Source organism: Helicoverpa zea, chromosome 31 (assembly GCF_022581195.2).
Source record: "Helicoverpa zea isolate HzStark_Cry1AcR chromosome 31, ilHelZeax1.1, whole genome shotgun sequence".
NCBI lineage: Eukaryota > Metazoa > Arthropoda > Insecta > Lepidoptera > Noctuidae > Helicoverpa > Helicoverpa zea.
In genome coordinates, this window is record NC_061482.1 from 11,206,337 (window position 1) to 11,223,936 (window position 17,600).

A 17,600-nucleotide genomic window follows, 5' to 3' on the forward strand; every position below is an offset into this window, starting at 1 on the left:
AATATTTTTAAAGCAGACGCCAAAGTTTGTAATATTGAAAATTCTTTCTTTAAGTAAATGATACAACGTACAGAGTACGCTAACGAAAATTTTCTTAATTAGAGAGACACCGTACTACATAGCTAAAATGTTCATCGCTCATCTTATTAAAGTTTTACATTTTTAAAAATAGTTGTTACAAAAACGTGATGAATGTATAAAGTAATTAAGTCCACATAAGTATGGTTTGCAAAGAGAACGAGCTTAAAAGAAAACCGTATTTCCAGTTTCATATTAAGTAACATGTTATGAAACAAGTGTTGCGTTCTTGTGGTTCTAATTTGGAGTGGAGACGTAAGAACTCTAACCGAGTTTTTATGTAACCAACTAATAAGCACTTCTTAATGAGGCTGCGTGGGCTCAAGTTTATTATTATTATTAACTATCCTTCATAGTAACCGTGTGTATGTTTGTCTGCAGGCACAATGGGGAGATTGGCGCCACTGGTGATACGGTTGCTGGCCGTGTCACTGGTGGCGCTTGTCCTTGCCGAGCCCGGCAATGGCGGCGACCAATCAGTGGCCAAGGAGCGCCGCGACGCTGACGTCACCGCGGCCACCGCGCCCCCCGCGCCCCGCCGCCCCGGCAAACGCGAACGCAACCGCAAGCGCACCACTACCACTACTACCACAGTAGACCCAGACGACAATGACGTAGCTGATGCTACCACTACCACCACTACTACGACAGTAGATCCTCGCGCCTTCGACCACAGTAAGTCACCTATACACAACACCACCACATAATCATAGAGATACACATATCCATATCAACATAAGTACATAGATCGACATAAAACTGATCTACCATGACAGCCATATCAGTCATCATCGCATCAGGGAGTACAGGGGTGAAGCTTGTGGTGTGTCACGTGTGTGCTTGCTAACATGACGCTTACTCGCTGGCCATGATACACGCTCTATTGAACAACCACTACTGCACTATACGAGCAAATGTACGGATTTATCTGCTATGGTAAGTACTTATTTTAAGCCGGGAGTATTGGAGCCAGGTGAAAAAACCAGAGGATGATTGGGGTTATAATAAGTTAGGACAGCTTATAAACAGGTAAAATGTGTGTGGGATAAAAAGAAAGCTGAGGGTCCACACATTAACTAACACCCCACCGTAGTAAGTACTCTACTTTTAGGCCAGAAGCGTCTGCGTGGCACCGCACCGCCGCTGGTCGGGCCGCAGCGTCGATGGCCGGGGAAGCAGCATAAGAGGCGCCGCCGCCGTACTACCACGACCACTACAACCCCACCAGACGGTGATGGTGACATGGAGCCTACCACAACTCTTGCCACCACCACAGTAGACCCAAGAAACTTAGACCACAGTAAGTGCTTAAGTACGGCTGCAAACGGAGCTCTGGTAGCCACGCCTCTGACTACTATCATGATGGACCCGGCCTTTTTTCCAACGTAAGCAAAATTTAAAAATGTATGCTACAAGCTGTAGCAGTGGTAGTCACAGACGTAGTTAGTTTCAGACTATCCGTCTGTTACTCATTCTGTCACTTCTCACCGGCTCTCATGAAACATTCACCAACATACAAGAAAGTTTCACACCATTACACTTGAGACACGATCTCCGATTAGGTGTATTATACGATCATCCCACTGATTATAAATAGGGTCTTCATTTTCCTAGAAATTCGTTTGTTTGTGTACTGTACACAGAATTTGCGCTATTTCTAGATGGAGACATTACTTTCATTCTAGTAGGTTCGATCATTTCTAATGCGACGGAACATAGCTTTTGTTTTATTTCTCGGGATTAATTATCGTTATTATTGATGTTATGTTGAAGATTGGGTATTAAGAATATTACTATAAAGCAGTTGCTAACATAACAGTCTTGTCTGGGGTTACACAGGCTGTGTAAACCACGCAATACTTCACTAACAAAGCCGCCCAGAAACAACATTATTAATTTATCGGCAGTGCTTTATTTACGGCCCAGCGGTCAGCCTTAAATATACAGCGCTATAAAGAATTCATATATACTACTAGCTATTACTACCCAGTGGTTTTACCCACATCCCGTGGGAACTGTAAGATTTTTTTCGGACCAGTAGTTTCTGAGATTAGCGTTTTCAAGCAAACAAACAAACCCTTTGTTTTAATTTGGTTTTTTTTTTTGGTAAATTAAAAACAGAAACTTCAGTCGTACCTAATTCCAAGTAGCACGTAGAAAATAAAGTGTAGGTACTTTTTAATAGTATGTAACATGAGACATTCTACTATTCTCTCTTAAAAAATAAACATTATTATTCAAATTAATAAAAAAATATGTCCGGCACATTATACCTAATTCGCAATAACCAAAGTACCTAAATCAAAAATATAATAATTCCGTGCGTATCTCGCAGTCATTAGGCAAAAATGACGTAAGCCGGGCGCAGGTAAGTGACCGCGCGAGATAAATCATAGAACAATTAGACGCTCGTTAGGCTGCACGTGACGTTTCACTTACTGATTAGCTGAACACGTCACGGGTAATATGAAGAGTTCGTTTTTGCTAACCCCTGTCATTGAACATCCTTGGCAGTCGTTACGGGTAGTCAGAAGCCAGTAAGTCTGACACCAGTCTAACCAAGGGGTATCGGGTTGCCCGGGTAACTGGGTTGAGGAGGTCAGATAGGCAGTCGCTTCTCGTAAAGCACTGGTACTCAGCTGAATCCGGTTAGACTGGAAGCCGACCCCAACATAGTTTGGGAAAAGGCTCGGAGGATGATGTTTTTGCTAACCCCTCCGGTCATCTGTGGGGTTATATCTACCTATATATGTGTATGTTGTACAGGCATAGGAGTGCCTATTGGTTAGTGGCTGTTCCACTCGAGTCCCGTGGAGACTGTATCCCGCATCTGGATAAAATATAGCCTATGTTACTCGGCGATAGTCTAGCTTCACAACCGTGAAAGAATTTTTAGAAAGATTTAGTAGTTTCGTAGCCAAAAAAACAAACAGAAAACGTTTTTTTTAATGATGTTTGTTATAACAAAATAGATTTCGACCTTTCGTCAATAACCTACACAAAAGTGTATCAATAGGCATTAAAGATAAATAAAGTTTGATAAACAGAAGACTGAATAGAAGATATTTTTTCTTAGTCTATTTTTATATTTATGAGACAAAACAACTGTAGGCATTTGTTCAATGAGTGTTTTGACACACTATTATAATAATAACCGCCCTGATCTTTTAACAACTTTAATGGCAATATTTTTTATTCACACTCTGCGACATAACACATGCTACAATAAAACTTGTATTTTAAGCTCTGCATCTAAATAAAGCCCCATACTTGTACCATGTTCATTACCGTGCACAATAAATATCACATTCCGCCGTCAAGTTAAACTGATCTTGAAAACTTCACGAGTGTGATATGTTCGCCAATAGCCGTTTTAAGTCGCATAGTTTAACGAGGGGACGAGGGCCAAGGGCTTAAGGAATGTCACCATAGGAGGTGGGTGAGACACTCAAAATTACTTGCTTCTAAACAACGGACGGACGTAATTTGTGAGTTACTCGGACACTTCGGACTCCGGCCATCGGAAGAATGTGCACAGTTAACGCGGTATGTCAAACCCTTCGAGCATTTTAATTTTCAAAAAGTACCGCTACGTTCAGTTATTTTGGGCCATTAGAGAGATTTACTTTATTAATAAAGTGGACATTGGTACGAGCCGTCATGTGGAAGTGAAAAGTTTAAAGAAAATGTTCTTAAATAATTTCTTTTTGTTTTTACTCGCCAGCCGGGAAGGGTTATGTTTTTATTTCTATGCTTTTATTACAAAGTCATGAAATAAATATTATTGCATATATGACTTCGTACATCACCTAACTCGTGAAAAAAATACAAAATATTCAACCCTAAGCTTCATACGGCCTGAAAATATGCGCCTAAGAGTTTTTAGTCGATCAATCTTGTAGCGGTCACTAAAATACCACTTATTGGCGTGTAGCCATGCTTGCTCCTGCCAAAGCGCATATTATATCCGGAGATTATCCGACGCAACCTAAATCTGCATAGAAATTGATATCTTTCTTGAATGTTTACAAACTTATCTTGATTTCTATAAACTGAGCATAAATAAACTTTCCACATTTTCAAATATAAATTGAAAGTCGGCAACGAGGTGCAACACGAACCAGGCAGGAAAAACCAGGAGTGTTATAGTAAGAAAACATTTTCTATCAACGTCGGGGATAAAAGTAAAAACAGTACAGGTCAGGTTACGCTGGCGGGGGTGCGCGGGGGGAGGGGACTCATTTCACGCCTCTTGAGCGCGCATCAAACCAATATTAGGTTTATTAGATAGATGGGGCATCGTGAAAAGCGATTTTTCATTTTTTGCCATTCATTATTATCGGCTCTTATACAGGTTTTCAAATAAAACGATTTAAGTAAATTAGATTTCATTGAACTGTACCTTTGTATTTCGAACAATTTAACGTTGTTAGAAAGTTTTCAGAGCGTGAAATTTAGTTCTGGGAACGGTGTTTGGGTACGCTAAAAATATTCCATTTTAATTACGTGGGTAATGGTATAGACAACTTTATGTGTCTGACAGTAAAATTTTATCGGTACTTTTACTAGGTACTTGCACAAAGTACTCGTAGTACAGATAATTATAAAAAGTGCTGCTCTTACCACTATGTTAGTTTTGTTAACACTTATATAAAATATCTCGTTATTATTTGGTTGATAAAAATACTTTTTAAGTGTCGTTGTGACTCACTTAAGTACTTTAAACGATTTTACTGCACTTATAATTTATAATTCAGCTGGCTATCACGACAATTTGGTAAAGTTATTTAATCAACTCATTTCATATCAAACCAAAGAATATTCAATATTCTATCACAAATATCTACAAACGTGCCTAACAGAATTGTGGGTATATGCCAAATTTATGCGTCGCAGAGTTTAACAAGGAAAATATTATTTGAAGTCTTCTCCATTGTGTTATATGATGAGGCACAATTGGCTCGATGCCATAGAGAAATAGGAACTCCTTTACCAAAAATAGCCATCGTTATAACAGTTACCTGATAGTAACTATGTCAAACTCTGAAATACAAGTGTAAAATTGTTGAAAATAATTGTCACCAAACTAAATAAAACAAGACAATAAAAATAAATTTAACAAAGAAACTCCTATTTTATATTATGTTCCTTTTTGTAATGCTAGAAATCTTTTACTACAATCAAGCACAAACTGGAACCAATATCGCGATACAACCTAGAAACCGTAGTACGTGCTACGAAATTTCGTAGCACACGCTACGAAATATTGCTACGGTTCCGATTGAACAGTGTAGCCGCGATTACAATATTTTTATACAAAAAACTTTCAATGCTATTAAAGAAACTGTTTTAAAGGAAATGTTTTTTTAATGTCTCGACTGTTATTTAAGTAGTAAGTTTATTTTGTTTGGCAGCTAAAAACTGTTTAATTCAATTGTGATTCCTGCTTTCAATCCACTTTGGGAGCAACACTATTTTAATAAATTCAAGTGCTATTTTCCAGAATACATCTTTACGTAAAATATATTCCTCTGAGTGAGGTTATATCTTAACATGGAGTGAAGGGTTCTTGTTTCTGACATGATTTTTATGTTTTTTTTTTTAGGATAACAGCGGCAACGTTGGGCAACTGGCGTGAAATAAGGTTTCAGCCTTTTTCACGCTTTATTCTCGGTTTCTAACATGATGTAGTGAGCAGAATTATGGCATGTTGTTTTACATACATGTCAGCTCATGTCAACTTATGACCACGAGTGCGAGTTCTTGAATAAATGCTCAATAACAGTGTGTGAGTGGAACTTCTTTTGTATGTTTGTCTTTGCAGTAAAACGTACTGAAACATTACTCGCTTATACGCAATAAAATTATGCAAACTAAACAATTGAAACACATAACACAATAGTCCACTCAAACAAAACGTGAACAAACACACATAGAAATCAAACTAGTGTGGAAAAACATTAAAGAAAAAAGTTTGTGGGTACTAGTCGGCTACAACCGCTTCAAACTGGTTCAACAAAGAGCTGAAATTAAATTTACGTGGCGCAAAGAAAAAACTAGTTACAAGAGGAAATTGCCGGAGACAGTGACAAATTGTTCCCGCAAGAGGACGGTGTTGCTATCCCTTTCATGTCCATGTAACCGCATATCTGGCGTCCCTCTTTCTCTGTATGAGCATGCGGTGCTATAACATGAATGTACCGGAATAATTGTGGCCTTTTTTGGTAAACAACGGGACACAAACGCTGCCTTAGCATCCGATTTTAAACTGCAATTTTGCAAAGCACCCGCGATTTTAACGACCTGCAATAAACATGTATGTGAACAACGGCTATAATTATACGAAACAAAAAGTTTGTTTAAAAACTGTTTCGCTATTTTGACTGTCACACGACAAGGCTAGTAAAGTGATGAGAAAATAACTATATTTAATTACGGCTTAATTTGTTTTGGTTATAAAACTTTCTTTCCTAAACTTTTTGAAAGTTTATTTTTCTAGAAAAAAAAAAAACACAATAATGACCAAAAAATTTAATGGAAAATTCTAGACAATATAGATTGTAAGCAATTGTACTATTTCAGTAGATGAGTCCCATTGTATAAAGAAATAAATACAAATTCTATATACAAATTATATACAAATTCGCATTTAAGAAGATGTCAAATAGGCTTGTCTGAACGTGTCTCAAGCAAACAATATTACGCACTACCATGACCATGGAGAACAAAATAACTAGCGGAGATGTCAGAATGCCAAATCTCCTAAGAAAATAGCTCTCTAAAATGCGGGTATTGAACGAACCAAGAAGCTCCGCCATTTTCAAAGTAAAATCACCAATCAATCAAGACCAATCTTTAACAGATTGGTTTTAAGTTGTTAAGGAACCCAAATGCTCCGTTAGTTCAAGAAAGTCATCACGCCTGCCGTACTCTTTTTTGACCTACAAGAAGGCGCCTGACCTACCTTTTAACATCTCCGCTATCTTTCCTTACTCCGTGACCATGACGCATTTGTTTGTCTATCTATGCGTTTTTGCGTCTGTCGGACACACGCAGAGTTTTCAGTACAAACTGTAAAAACAAGTATGCTGTCATTCATATGAATGCGTGAATAGCTTGCTAAAAGGTTTTCTAATACCCTGAATACACGGGGTTTGACGATTGTTTATGCGTCATATGGCGAGTTTTACAATTCCATCTTTTAATACACTGCTCTATAAAACACATAAAGAATATCGTCTTTTCGATCTAAAACCTATTGTAGTACAGAATAAAAATGGGAAGTAATACAGAAATTCCCGGGACATTAAGAGACCCCTCACACTACAGACTAAACTGTCGGCCGATACTTTGACCTACTAATTGTTTGACAGCTTAATTTGAAGGTAATCGTGGACTTCTCTTAACTATTCACTACCATTTAGCTGAGCCTGATCAAACTATCGACCGACTATATTTATTTCCGCTTTTATATAACAATACGAATCTGCTTACAAATCGAAGCACACCTACATTGCAACGGAAACCAAGTCGTTGAAACCGTATCAAAATTCTATAGAATCATTTCAGTAATAGGATCAGCTTCAAAAGTACCTCAGATCGAAGTCAGCTTGATTTTTATTATTTTTCACAAAAGTAACAAAGGAACTGCTCAAAGGAGCACTTTCTAGCTACTTCTTAGACTAGGTGAGCTCTACGACTTTACACGTCTTATACCTACCAGCCACCAACTATTTTGGTCTTTATACTCCAACCCTTACTATTATACCATAACATTAAAAAGTTCGTGGTCGTTTCATACTGCAATGCTTTCACACTAGAGGATTTTTGTAGCTCGCATATACAACATGTAACTTAATTAACGCACATCCTGAAATTAGTTTGTTCAGAATCGTTTACTGAATCGATTTATATCATTTTTAATATAGGTAATTATTTATCCCAAAAATAATTAAAACAACGGAAATTATTGTCATATTAACCCTGTACAGTCAAAACAAATTCAAATAGACCGTAACTCAAAGTAATAAGACTTCGTGTATTGTCGGCTTTTTCCGTAGTTTCGTTATGTTGTGTCGAGTCGAGCGGCGCGCGGCGCGATATTTGCGTGCGTAGTAGTATGACCAAAAAGTTCTCCAAGATTTGGTATGACTAATTTAGTAAATAACAATGCATATACATGTTAAATTAAGAATTCAGTGTATGTATTATGATTACAACATAATATTCTAATTGGGGTGTTTGAGGGTGTGCGTTAATTACTTTACATGTTGTATACGCGACTCATTCCGACATGCTTGGTTTTTCTACACTTATAAAACCCGAGCGGGAAAAGTACCAGTGTTAAAACGATGTAAGGCTTTGATAGCTTCAAAGGTTCACACAACTTCATACAAGCAAAGAGTAACTCCTGAGTTTTATATGTTATACGAAGACGTATTCCAACAGCCGGTCGGAATCGAAATGGAAATCGGGCTGTTGTTAATTGCCACGTTGCAACAGATTGCCCTTCTATGCCAGTAGAACTATAGCCGACGTCAGTTGCCCCCGAAAGCCTTACATAACGTGACATCGTAACTACTGCCTCACTGACCTCTCTGTGACGTAGACGCGAATATCACATTTTATTGCATACTGTAGCTATTTTCCCGCGGCTGCGCCAGCGTCTTGGTGAAAATTCTTCTCGTACCTGGATAAAGTATATTCTATGATACTATATGTTACTCAGTAATAATGTATCTTTCTAACAGTGAAAGAATTTTTCTAATCGGTTCAGTAGTTTTGGAGCAATCAGGTTACAAACAAACAACCATATTTTTATTATTATTCTCATATTAGTGAAGATTTCAAAGAAGCGTCCCATTTATGTACCTACTAGTCTTTGTGGTGTTCTTAAGCTTATCGTCACTAAGCATCTTTAGACATTAAAATGTTTGATAGAATAGAAATTTCTCAGAAGCATATTTGCCTAAATGTTGTAAAGCCGTTGATTTCTTTTGAAGTGGGCTAAATAACTAAAGAATGGAAGTGTGTGGGTGCTTTGTAGGTTAGGCAAGGACAAAGTTATAGAAAAATATATTTCAGTGACCTAATTACGGGTAAAGAAACATTCTGTAGTATTTTCCACATGTTTATGTATCAGGATTTATCTTAACACCAACGCCATCCAAAATCATTTAGTAGGTAATGATGGCATGAAAAAAAGCTCAAATATCCCAACACGTGTATAGCCATTTACAAGCTTCAGCTAGTGTTTTTGCCTGCGTCTGCTTCTGCGAACTACTTTGCGCACGCGGTTAAAAATTACTCTAAAAGTTTCATCAGTAAATGGGTTATCTAAAACGGGAAAAATTGCTCAATAGCGCCTTCATAGAAACTCTTCAGCTTTACTTAAGATGTAGGTATAAATTGAACTATACTACACTAATATGCTACTGTACAGCTAACCTAATTACCTATAACAGTAAATACGTCAGTTAGCTTCATAGCAGCCGCCTGTAATTATAGAACAATCGCTTGTAACGCGGTAACTGTATCCAGAGACGCGGAAATGTCGCCAATGGAGCGAGACGAACTTATGAGCAGCACAAGGATGTTATATCCAAGGATGTGATGCTATCAAATTAGTATGTTAGTTGATTGCCGCGGTTTCGTCTGTTTACAGCGGTAATTAATTCAGATATTCGATTATATTTCAAACTGGCTCCCGCTAGCAGCTTCGCCCGAGTGGCGTGTTGATAAGAAGTAGGTAGCCTATGTGTTATCTCTTATCTACATACCAAATTTCAACCAAATCGGTCAAGCCGTTTTTGCGTGAAAGAATAACAAACATACCTTCATCCATACATTCTCACATAATTTCAGTACAAAACCAAAATGTAGATTCCATTCGGCGTCTATTCATTTTTAGCAACACTTCACTATTTACTTGCAACTTTCATAAGTCTCACAAAACTCGCACCTACTTATCTGATTACTGCGTTTCACGACAAATTAAACAAAAAATTTGTTCGTTCAATGAAAGACGAATAAAAATCCAAAACAAAAGAATACCTACAATAAGAATATAAAATCAATGGAAAGTCCAGACAAGTTAGAATGTCGCTCCGTTTTTCTAACTTTGAAAATACTCTTGGGTAAAAAGGAAACTCGAACAAGTTCATTTTCTTTGGATTTGACCCTGATGAAGGGATTTCCAAAACGATTTTCATATCGTATCTGTATAATATAAACAAACTTGTTTGGCACTGAATATGTGTAAGTTATCTTTTTGGTAAAGCTGTAAAATAATTTTAGAGGTACTTTATAGTGTGCGTTATATTTTTTTCTAAAGTCAGCCTTATACGAATGAACTATAAAACAGTGAAATCATTTTTATAATCGAACCAGCATTTTCTAAGATTGACGCGCTAAAGTAAACAAAATCTTCAGTTTCATAATATTAGGATAGAAGTATATATTGACAGGCTAATTGCGGGATCCAATCTTTCATCTTCTGCTTATTGCATCAACAGAGCTTTAAATTTTCCACATTTCAACCGAAAACTCTTTCTCATTTCACTGTTTCAACTGTTCTTATGATCTTCATTTCCGTTGGCACATATTACGGGTAGCGCAATTCACGTCAACAACGCCACGATTCACTTTCATAAAAATATATCCTAATAGAATAACTTAAACTTTAAAATATTCAAAAAAAATACGTTTTAAAAGATTCTGATATAAGTTGTTTGATATATTTTATAGTTTTAAAATTAAGACAACCAACTTTAAAAATCCTTCTCTTTTTGTTTTGTTCACGAAAATTTTCCATACTCAAATAAAAACACACTTCTCTGATCATACTAAATTAATTTACCTAATTAAAAACAAAATAAAAATCCACACTTATCTTCTCATCCAAACCCAGCAAATTCTCTCCTTACAAAGTCATATACACATAAAGATATTAGCAACATAATTCAACATTAACAGTTACAATTAAGTTTAATTTCACACCGTCGACTGACGGAAGGCGTAAACAAAACAATAACAGCCCTAGTGAGGGGTAGTTACGATTCTCTTTCAAAGTTCCTGTCTCCGGCTTTATGTTACTCGACTCTTTGACGATGAATTGCACCGAACTTTGTATGTTTAAGTGCTATTTCTGTAATGGACACTTTGGCACGGTATTCGTTAATTCGTTTTATTATTGCACCTTTTTACTGGGCGGATTCATTTAGGTACATTGCATTTTCAGAATAGTTGTATGTGAAATGGTATCTTGATCTTACTGTCTTACAGCGCTTTAGCAATTGACTGACACCACAAGCCAGAGGCAGAGTTTTTTTAAAAGCACCTTAAAGCATTGGAACCTCGACAAAGATCAGCTTCAACTACCGCACACATCCAGCATCAGCACAATTTTTTTTTACCATCAGCATTTTTATGTACCATCAGCCAAAAAAATATATATATATATGTATAAAAAGCTCTTCTCTTCTCAAAGTATAATAACCAGGTGCAGTACAGGCTCACGACACACTGGTGTTTGCCAAGACAGGGTAATGAACCCTAGGCAAGTCTGTCAGAGCAGCACTCGGTGCCACATCATTAATTTCCACCTAATGTCTGAAACGCCGAGGCGACGGAACGTACGTACCACATTTTGTGTTCACATACATTCTTGTAAATTACTAGATGTGTCTTGTGGTCGTTACTCATAAAGTGTAAAGAAATCGTCGTATGATAGGTCTGGGTTAGTAGCATAGATATTTTTGACTTTTATTATTATTTTTTTTATATAACAGTTAATGGGTCTGATGGTTCTGAACATACCTTGTTTTTTCTAACTCGAAACTTGCCACAGATAAAACCAGAATAATCCGGTTTCGAAAATCGAATCGAAGAACGTAATTGTAAATTCCACCCCAGAAACAAGACAATACTGAAACCATTACCTTTCTGTGACAATTCAAAAGGATAATCAAACGATTGATCGAAGAGTCCTTTGTTCGTGACGTATTTAACCCAGACCTAAACGCTGGAGGCGATTAAAACACACAAACGGTAGCGTTTCCATTATCTGTACATGCGTGGTAACAAAGCTACAGACTCCGTTTGTTTCACACGTTAAACAACTAACCACGTTTCGAGGCTGTTTCGGGGTTCCAAACACTGTCTCTTAATTTATCTATAAGCTGCCTAACATGCTAAGAATATCAGCTTGTTCTTAATTGTTTGACGGTGTCGATTGCATCCTATGAACAATTTTTCTCATTAGTGCCTACAAAAAAAAATATAATTTTAGTATCAATTTCAAAATAAATTAAAATGTTTAACTAATTAATAATTCTATTATTTTGTTAATAGCCGATCAGGTCAGTTTAATACGTATAAGTAGTATTTAAGCATTATATTCTACAAAATATGAAGCTGTCCACAAAATTAATAATTAATTGTGCCAAAATTTAATATAATATCCTTGTTTAATATTGAAGTACATAAAGCATATTGAGTTTAAATTAAATTAACTAGTCGACCCATTAAACATTAATAAAGATTAAATTGTACAAAAACCTTTCAGCTGAAATGACGATCAATGGAAATTACCAAAATACCACTCTTAACGCAATTATCGCGCATCACCGATACATGTTACTATAAAACTGTGGTTTTCGCGATAATGGCTAAAACCCATGAAACAAACCACTCAGCATTATGTAGAGTACATGGTCCAGCCCTTTCAAAGAATGACACAATTAACATTATACCTACAGCATTTAAGCGAGTCATCGACATAAAATACTAATACGCCTATTTATGAATCTCATATATGTATTTGAACCTTTCTAACTATATAAGTACTAAGCATACTTTGAACACCAATGACTGAGTACGTAAAGTGAAGGAAAACATCTACAGGAAACCTGGACATTAAAGTATGACATCGCATATATGCCTTGAGCAAACGTGGTGATTAACATAAATCTTCTCCTAATCCTTGTCTGCATAAGAAGAGGCCGCAGCCTTGCAGTCAGTGGGGCAATAAAACGGCTAACGATGATTACGTATTAAGGAAACTTTATCATTTCGAACTACTAAGTCTTGGATTTAATGTCAGATTTTGTAATCCCCGACTATATTAGGAAAGTATCAAGCGATTGTAAATAACTTTCCGTTAGTTCCCGATGAATACTTACTTTATCCCAAGAACAAAGTTTTCAAAATTATAATTTATGCAAAAGAGTTGGTTTTGGGTTGAACTAAGCAAATCCTAGCCTTATTGTTCTCGTAATGAAAGTTTGGTTTTAATACTTTAAAGCCGTATTTATGGTAAACTTTTGTTTATAAACAAAGTTGCAGCAGCACGTTGCTGAGTTAATATTGGCAAATGACAAGTTCTCGTCCGACGCAACATTCTTGTTGCTCATCAAGAATGTTGATCAACTGTTGCTATACAAATATATACCCTAAACGCTTAACTTGCTCTTAATTGAATTGAAACTCAATTGAATTTGAATTTGAAGGGTTTTTTACGGAATTCTTTACTTATTCTTTTCAAATGTAACTAATAATTTTATTTATTATCTAGACTTCCAAAACTTTCACTGATGCATTGTATGTGTGAATACGGCACATTTTTCAAGACAGTTCAAAGACCCTCCTTACCTTACATACAACAATCTTAACACCCAAGGGAATGGCATCAGCTATTCAATCTTAGACAAAAAGACTGACGTCACAGCAAACCCTCGAAGGCTTTAAACAATGAGTGCGTCAGTGGGGCTCAAGCGCTGTGTAATATGCCGGCAACATAATGTGTGCTGAGCCAACACTCGTACTCACATTAACGGATAAAACGTGGATGCGTCTTATACAAGGACTGGCTAATAAAGTGCACTGTTTCTTTGCACTTACAAACACGTGAATTGAGAGTCCCTGCCTTCTAAGCCCGATAGCGCTAGATCGATATACGAATTAGGTCGCTCATTGAAAATTACAAATAAACACCAGAAGCGCCTTCCGCATAATTTGATAAATTCCCTTAGCAAACACTTTCATTAAAGTGGCTCGTTGAAATGAGAGAAACTTTAGTTTCTTTAATTCCGACATGAATTATTTATGTAGGTAGGTCCGGCGATTATACGTTTCGCAGCAAGCCGCGAATATTAATAACCACACTTTGTTTGGCACACTTTGTCGGCAATTCAACCCAAAAAGCACTGTTTATTTAACTTACACGAAAACCCTGTAAATAAAATTACCTAACGCTAACGTTACTTACATGAATAAAATAAATAACATAGCTACTTTTTCTGGTACGTCTTGGCTAAGCTCTTCCTAAACAAGCTGTGTGTTCTACATCACAATATCCATATCTTACGAAAACAATATACAGCCAACCAAAAACGTAGCCAACGCTATCTCAACATCAGCTAGATAATGCAGCCATACATAAAATATGTAGTTATCATAATAAATAGAAAGGTTTATGTGTGGTACATTCGCGTACTTACCGCACACATATATCCTACTTTCCTATTCGTACGGCTGCTCCATATGAGTCGCGGGCTAATGTTCAAAATAAGGTCCCACCCACATTTTTATTTGGCAGCGCAACACGTACGAGGTACGGACGTCGTTCCGCTACCTACTGCGGTTCCGATGCGGTACCGACGGAAAATTTATGTACCACTGAGCGTGCAAGTCTAGTCTCCTTACCGAGATACCCCATGTGAAACATTACCCGCGCGGAGTTTCAGCAGAAGGCGCGCTCGACTGCGGCCCGCGCGGCGCCGCCTCGCGCCCGGCCTCCTACCGACGCCGCTGTGGAAGCGAAATGACTGCGAATAAACAAAAATCTTCATATACTTTTGATAGGCATAGGATCCTTGGAGGGGCCGCCACGCTCAAATATTAAGTTTGTTAAGAATTTAAAATTAAGAGCATTAGACGCGGCGTCATTGTGGAATTAAATATTAATAATGCTATTCAAGTGAATTTGGTGGAAGGCTGAAAACAATGAATTTTTAATAGTTATTCTCCTTTGCGTCGAGCAATTAATGTAATGAGGTAGTAAGTTTAGCCTACCCTCGGGAAGGGGTTGCGAACAGGAGTTAATTCCGAACAGGATTTGCTATTCATAAACTTTATTATTAATGTTCAATTTTCATCTTTACAGAACAATGCCCGAGTAATTATTGAATTACAATAAAATATTCTGTTTTACGTATGCGTTTGTTTTTGCAAGGAGGCAGCGTAGGCCTGTGTTTTGTCAATTTACTTAGAAGCAATTGCTATGACCGACATACATTTATCTATAGTTGTAGAAAAAGAAAAGTACTAACTCGTGATGTTAGACAATCGAGACTAAACAAGCATAACACTGAGAAAAACAAAGCCAAGTAAACATAAATATAACAGAATCGCATAACTTAATCCGGCACTATTCATTAATCAGTCGAAACATATCGCGTACAAATATGCGAACACTTCTGACAAGTATGATCATGTAATAATTAAAACCACGTAGCGACGCGGCCGTCTCATTTGTCTTTTTAATAAATTGTTTGTTTTACTTACAGCAGTTTCATGTAATTTGTTCTGGTGTAATTTATCACATGTCCTCGCGATGTTCGGGATTAGGTGCGCATCGCTCACATGCCTGTTTGTCAGACTATGAACGCACGCGTACTTTTGTTCTTACTGATTGGTACTTGGTTGCGAAATAATCGTTAGTTGGTTTTGTTTAGTAAGGAAATTACCAAAAAAAAATACCAATTATCCACGACTCTTCAACTCTGTTATTTCTCACATAATGAGTAATATCGTAAGAAAACATAGGACGAGGTATTTTTCCCCCGCATACTCGTACTCTTTGGAGTCGCCCTCAGTACCTCTTACGTTCTCGGTAAAAATCGAAAGACTAAACAATTTATAACGAAAATAATTGAATTCATGCCGGCAGGTATTATTAAATGCTTACCTTCTTTCAGAATTTACTTTGTTTTTCCTCAAGAGGGATTATATTTACACATATATTTGCCCGATATTCCCTGCATATACGTAAACAATACAAGGAAAACCATTTATTTAAATTGACACATAGGAATAAACATGTTATCATAGGAGGCATTAGAATTTTCTGAACATGTACTCCACTTTCTTGCTGTATTGTGAACGAGCGTTGGAATATCAATGTGGTTTCAAGCGTAGAATATACTTGCAAAGTGAATACTTTACAACGTTTACTCAATGAAATCGGAGCGGAATTGCATATTGGAACGTGGCTAATAATTACACGTATCTAACAAAGTACGATCTTCCTTCCATATTTTAATTTAATATTCCTTATAAAGATATTTTCTTTGGTAAAGACGTTGTGTGACAATGCACATAAGCTCTTCTTAAACTAAGCCTTACACATGCCGTTATTCCGTGAATCTGCAGACACGATTTGCTAAACAAAAATAGGGCAAAAATAGCATAAATAAATATATGTTAAAATAAAGCCGGACCGCAAAACTGAATTAGAATTTTTCCCTTTGTGCTTCACCAACGTCGTAACTCGTATTTTCTTTTTATTAAAAACAGGAAAAATATTCAAAAATTGGGGCGGTCCACCCCTACCTGTAATATAAGAGGTGTCCTTCAAGGAGTATGAATAGTATAAATATAAATATGTATCGTTTACTTGAATAAAAAATGTCAGCATGGTATACGGCCTACTTAATATTAGAAAGAGGAAAGATTTGACTGTATGTGTGCACTAAATTGTTTCAAAACTACTGCAAACATTTTTGAAAAATCTCTGTTTGTAAAATACTTAATTCCCGGGCTACTTAGGCTGTGGGTATTTTATCCTGGTAAGGGAAGTGATTCAGAAGAAGCGCGACACACAACGAACAAATTAGTCCATTATCATCACCCTCATTATTTACGTTTTGTAAATAATGTAGTGTACACAAATTGACATACATATGTTTGAAATCTTAGAATAATGTGTTACTATAGAAAAAATCTGTCTTCGAAAAAATACCTAGGCCACAAAATAAAAATCTTCTTAAGCAACGATGTTTTTATGAATGTTTAAGGTAGAAACATGATCCTTCGAATGTTCTCTCACCCCACACAATGTTACCCTCAGATTTAAAGAAAATCCCAGGACCCCTTTCAAGAATAACAAAAAAATCTCGTGGTTTTAAAGGTATATCACTGATATGTTATTCCCTTCCTTGAGCATAGTAGTCAGATGATAACCATTTTCTTTCAATCAGTTGATTTCAATAACCTAATTTCTGTGAATTTGAAGATACTCGTATAGGTCATAATTCTATCTCTACTAACCAAATCCGAAGATAGATAGATAGCATTATTGAAATCCGCAGTACGTCAATGACGGATATAAATAAGTACAGACAGCCCGTGCCAGCCTATCCGTTTTCGCAAACTTTATCGTAAATGTTTCTGGAACAATCGGTTGGGCTACAAGCAATACTGTTTAAATACCTATCTAAACTACGTCGCTTACAAAAAAGTTT

General features: G+C 36.7%; 1 protein-coding gene across 1 annotated transcript in view; it reads left to right on the plus strand.

Moving 5' to 3' along the window:
- Nucleotides 1–464: 464 nt before the first annotated feature.
- The window catches only part of LOC124645278 (discoidin domain-containing receptor 2-like), a 59,564-nt gene continuing 42,428 nt past the window's right edge, over nt 465–17,600 (plus strand). The window contains exons 1-2 of the mRNA XM_047185076.1: nt 465–753; nt 1,190–1,378. Of these exons, the coding sequence (XP_047041032.1) occupies nt 465–753; nt 1,190–1,378 (478 nt within the window). The remainder of the gene's footprint in view (nt 754–1,189; nt 1,379–17,600) is intronic.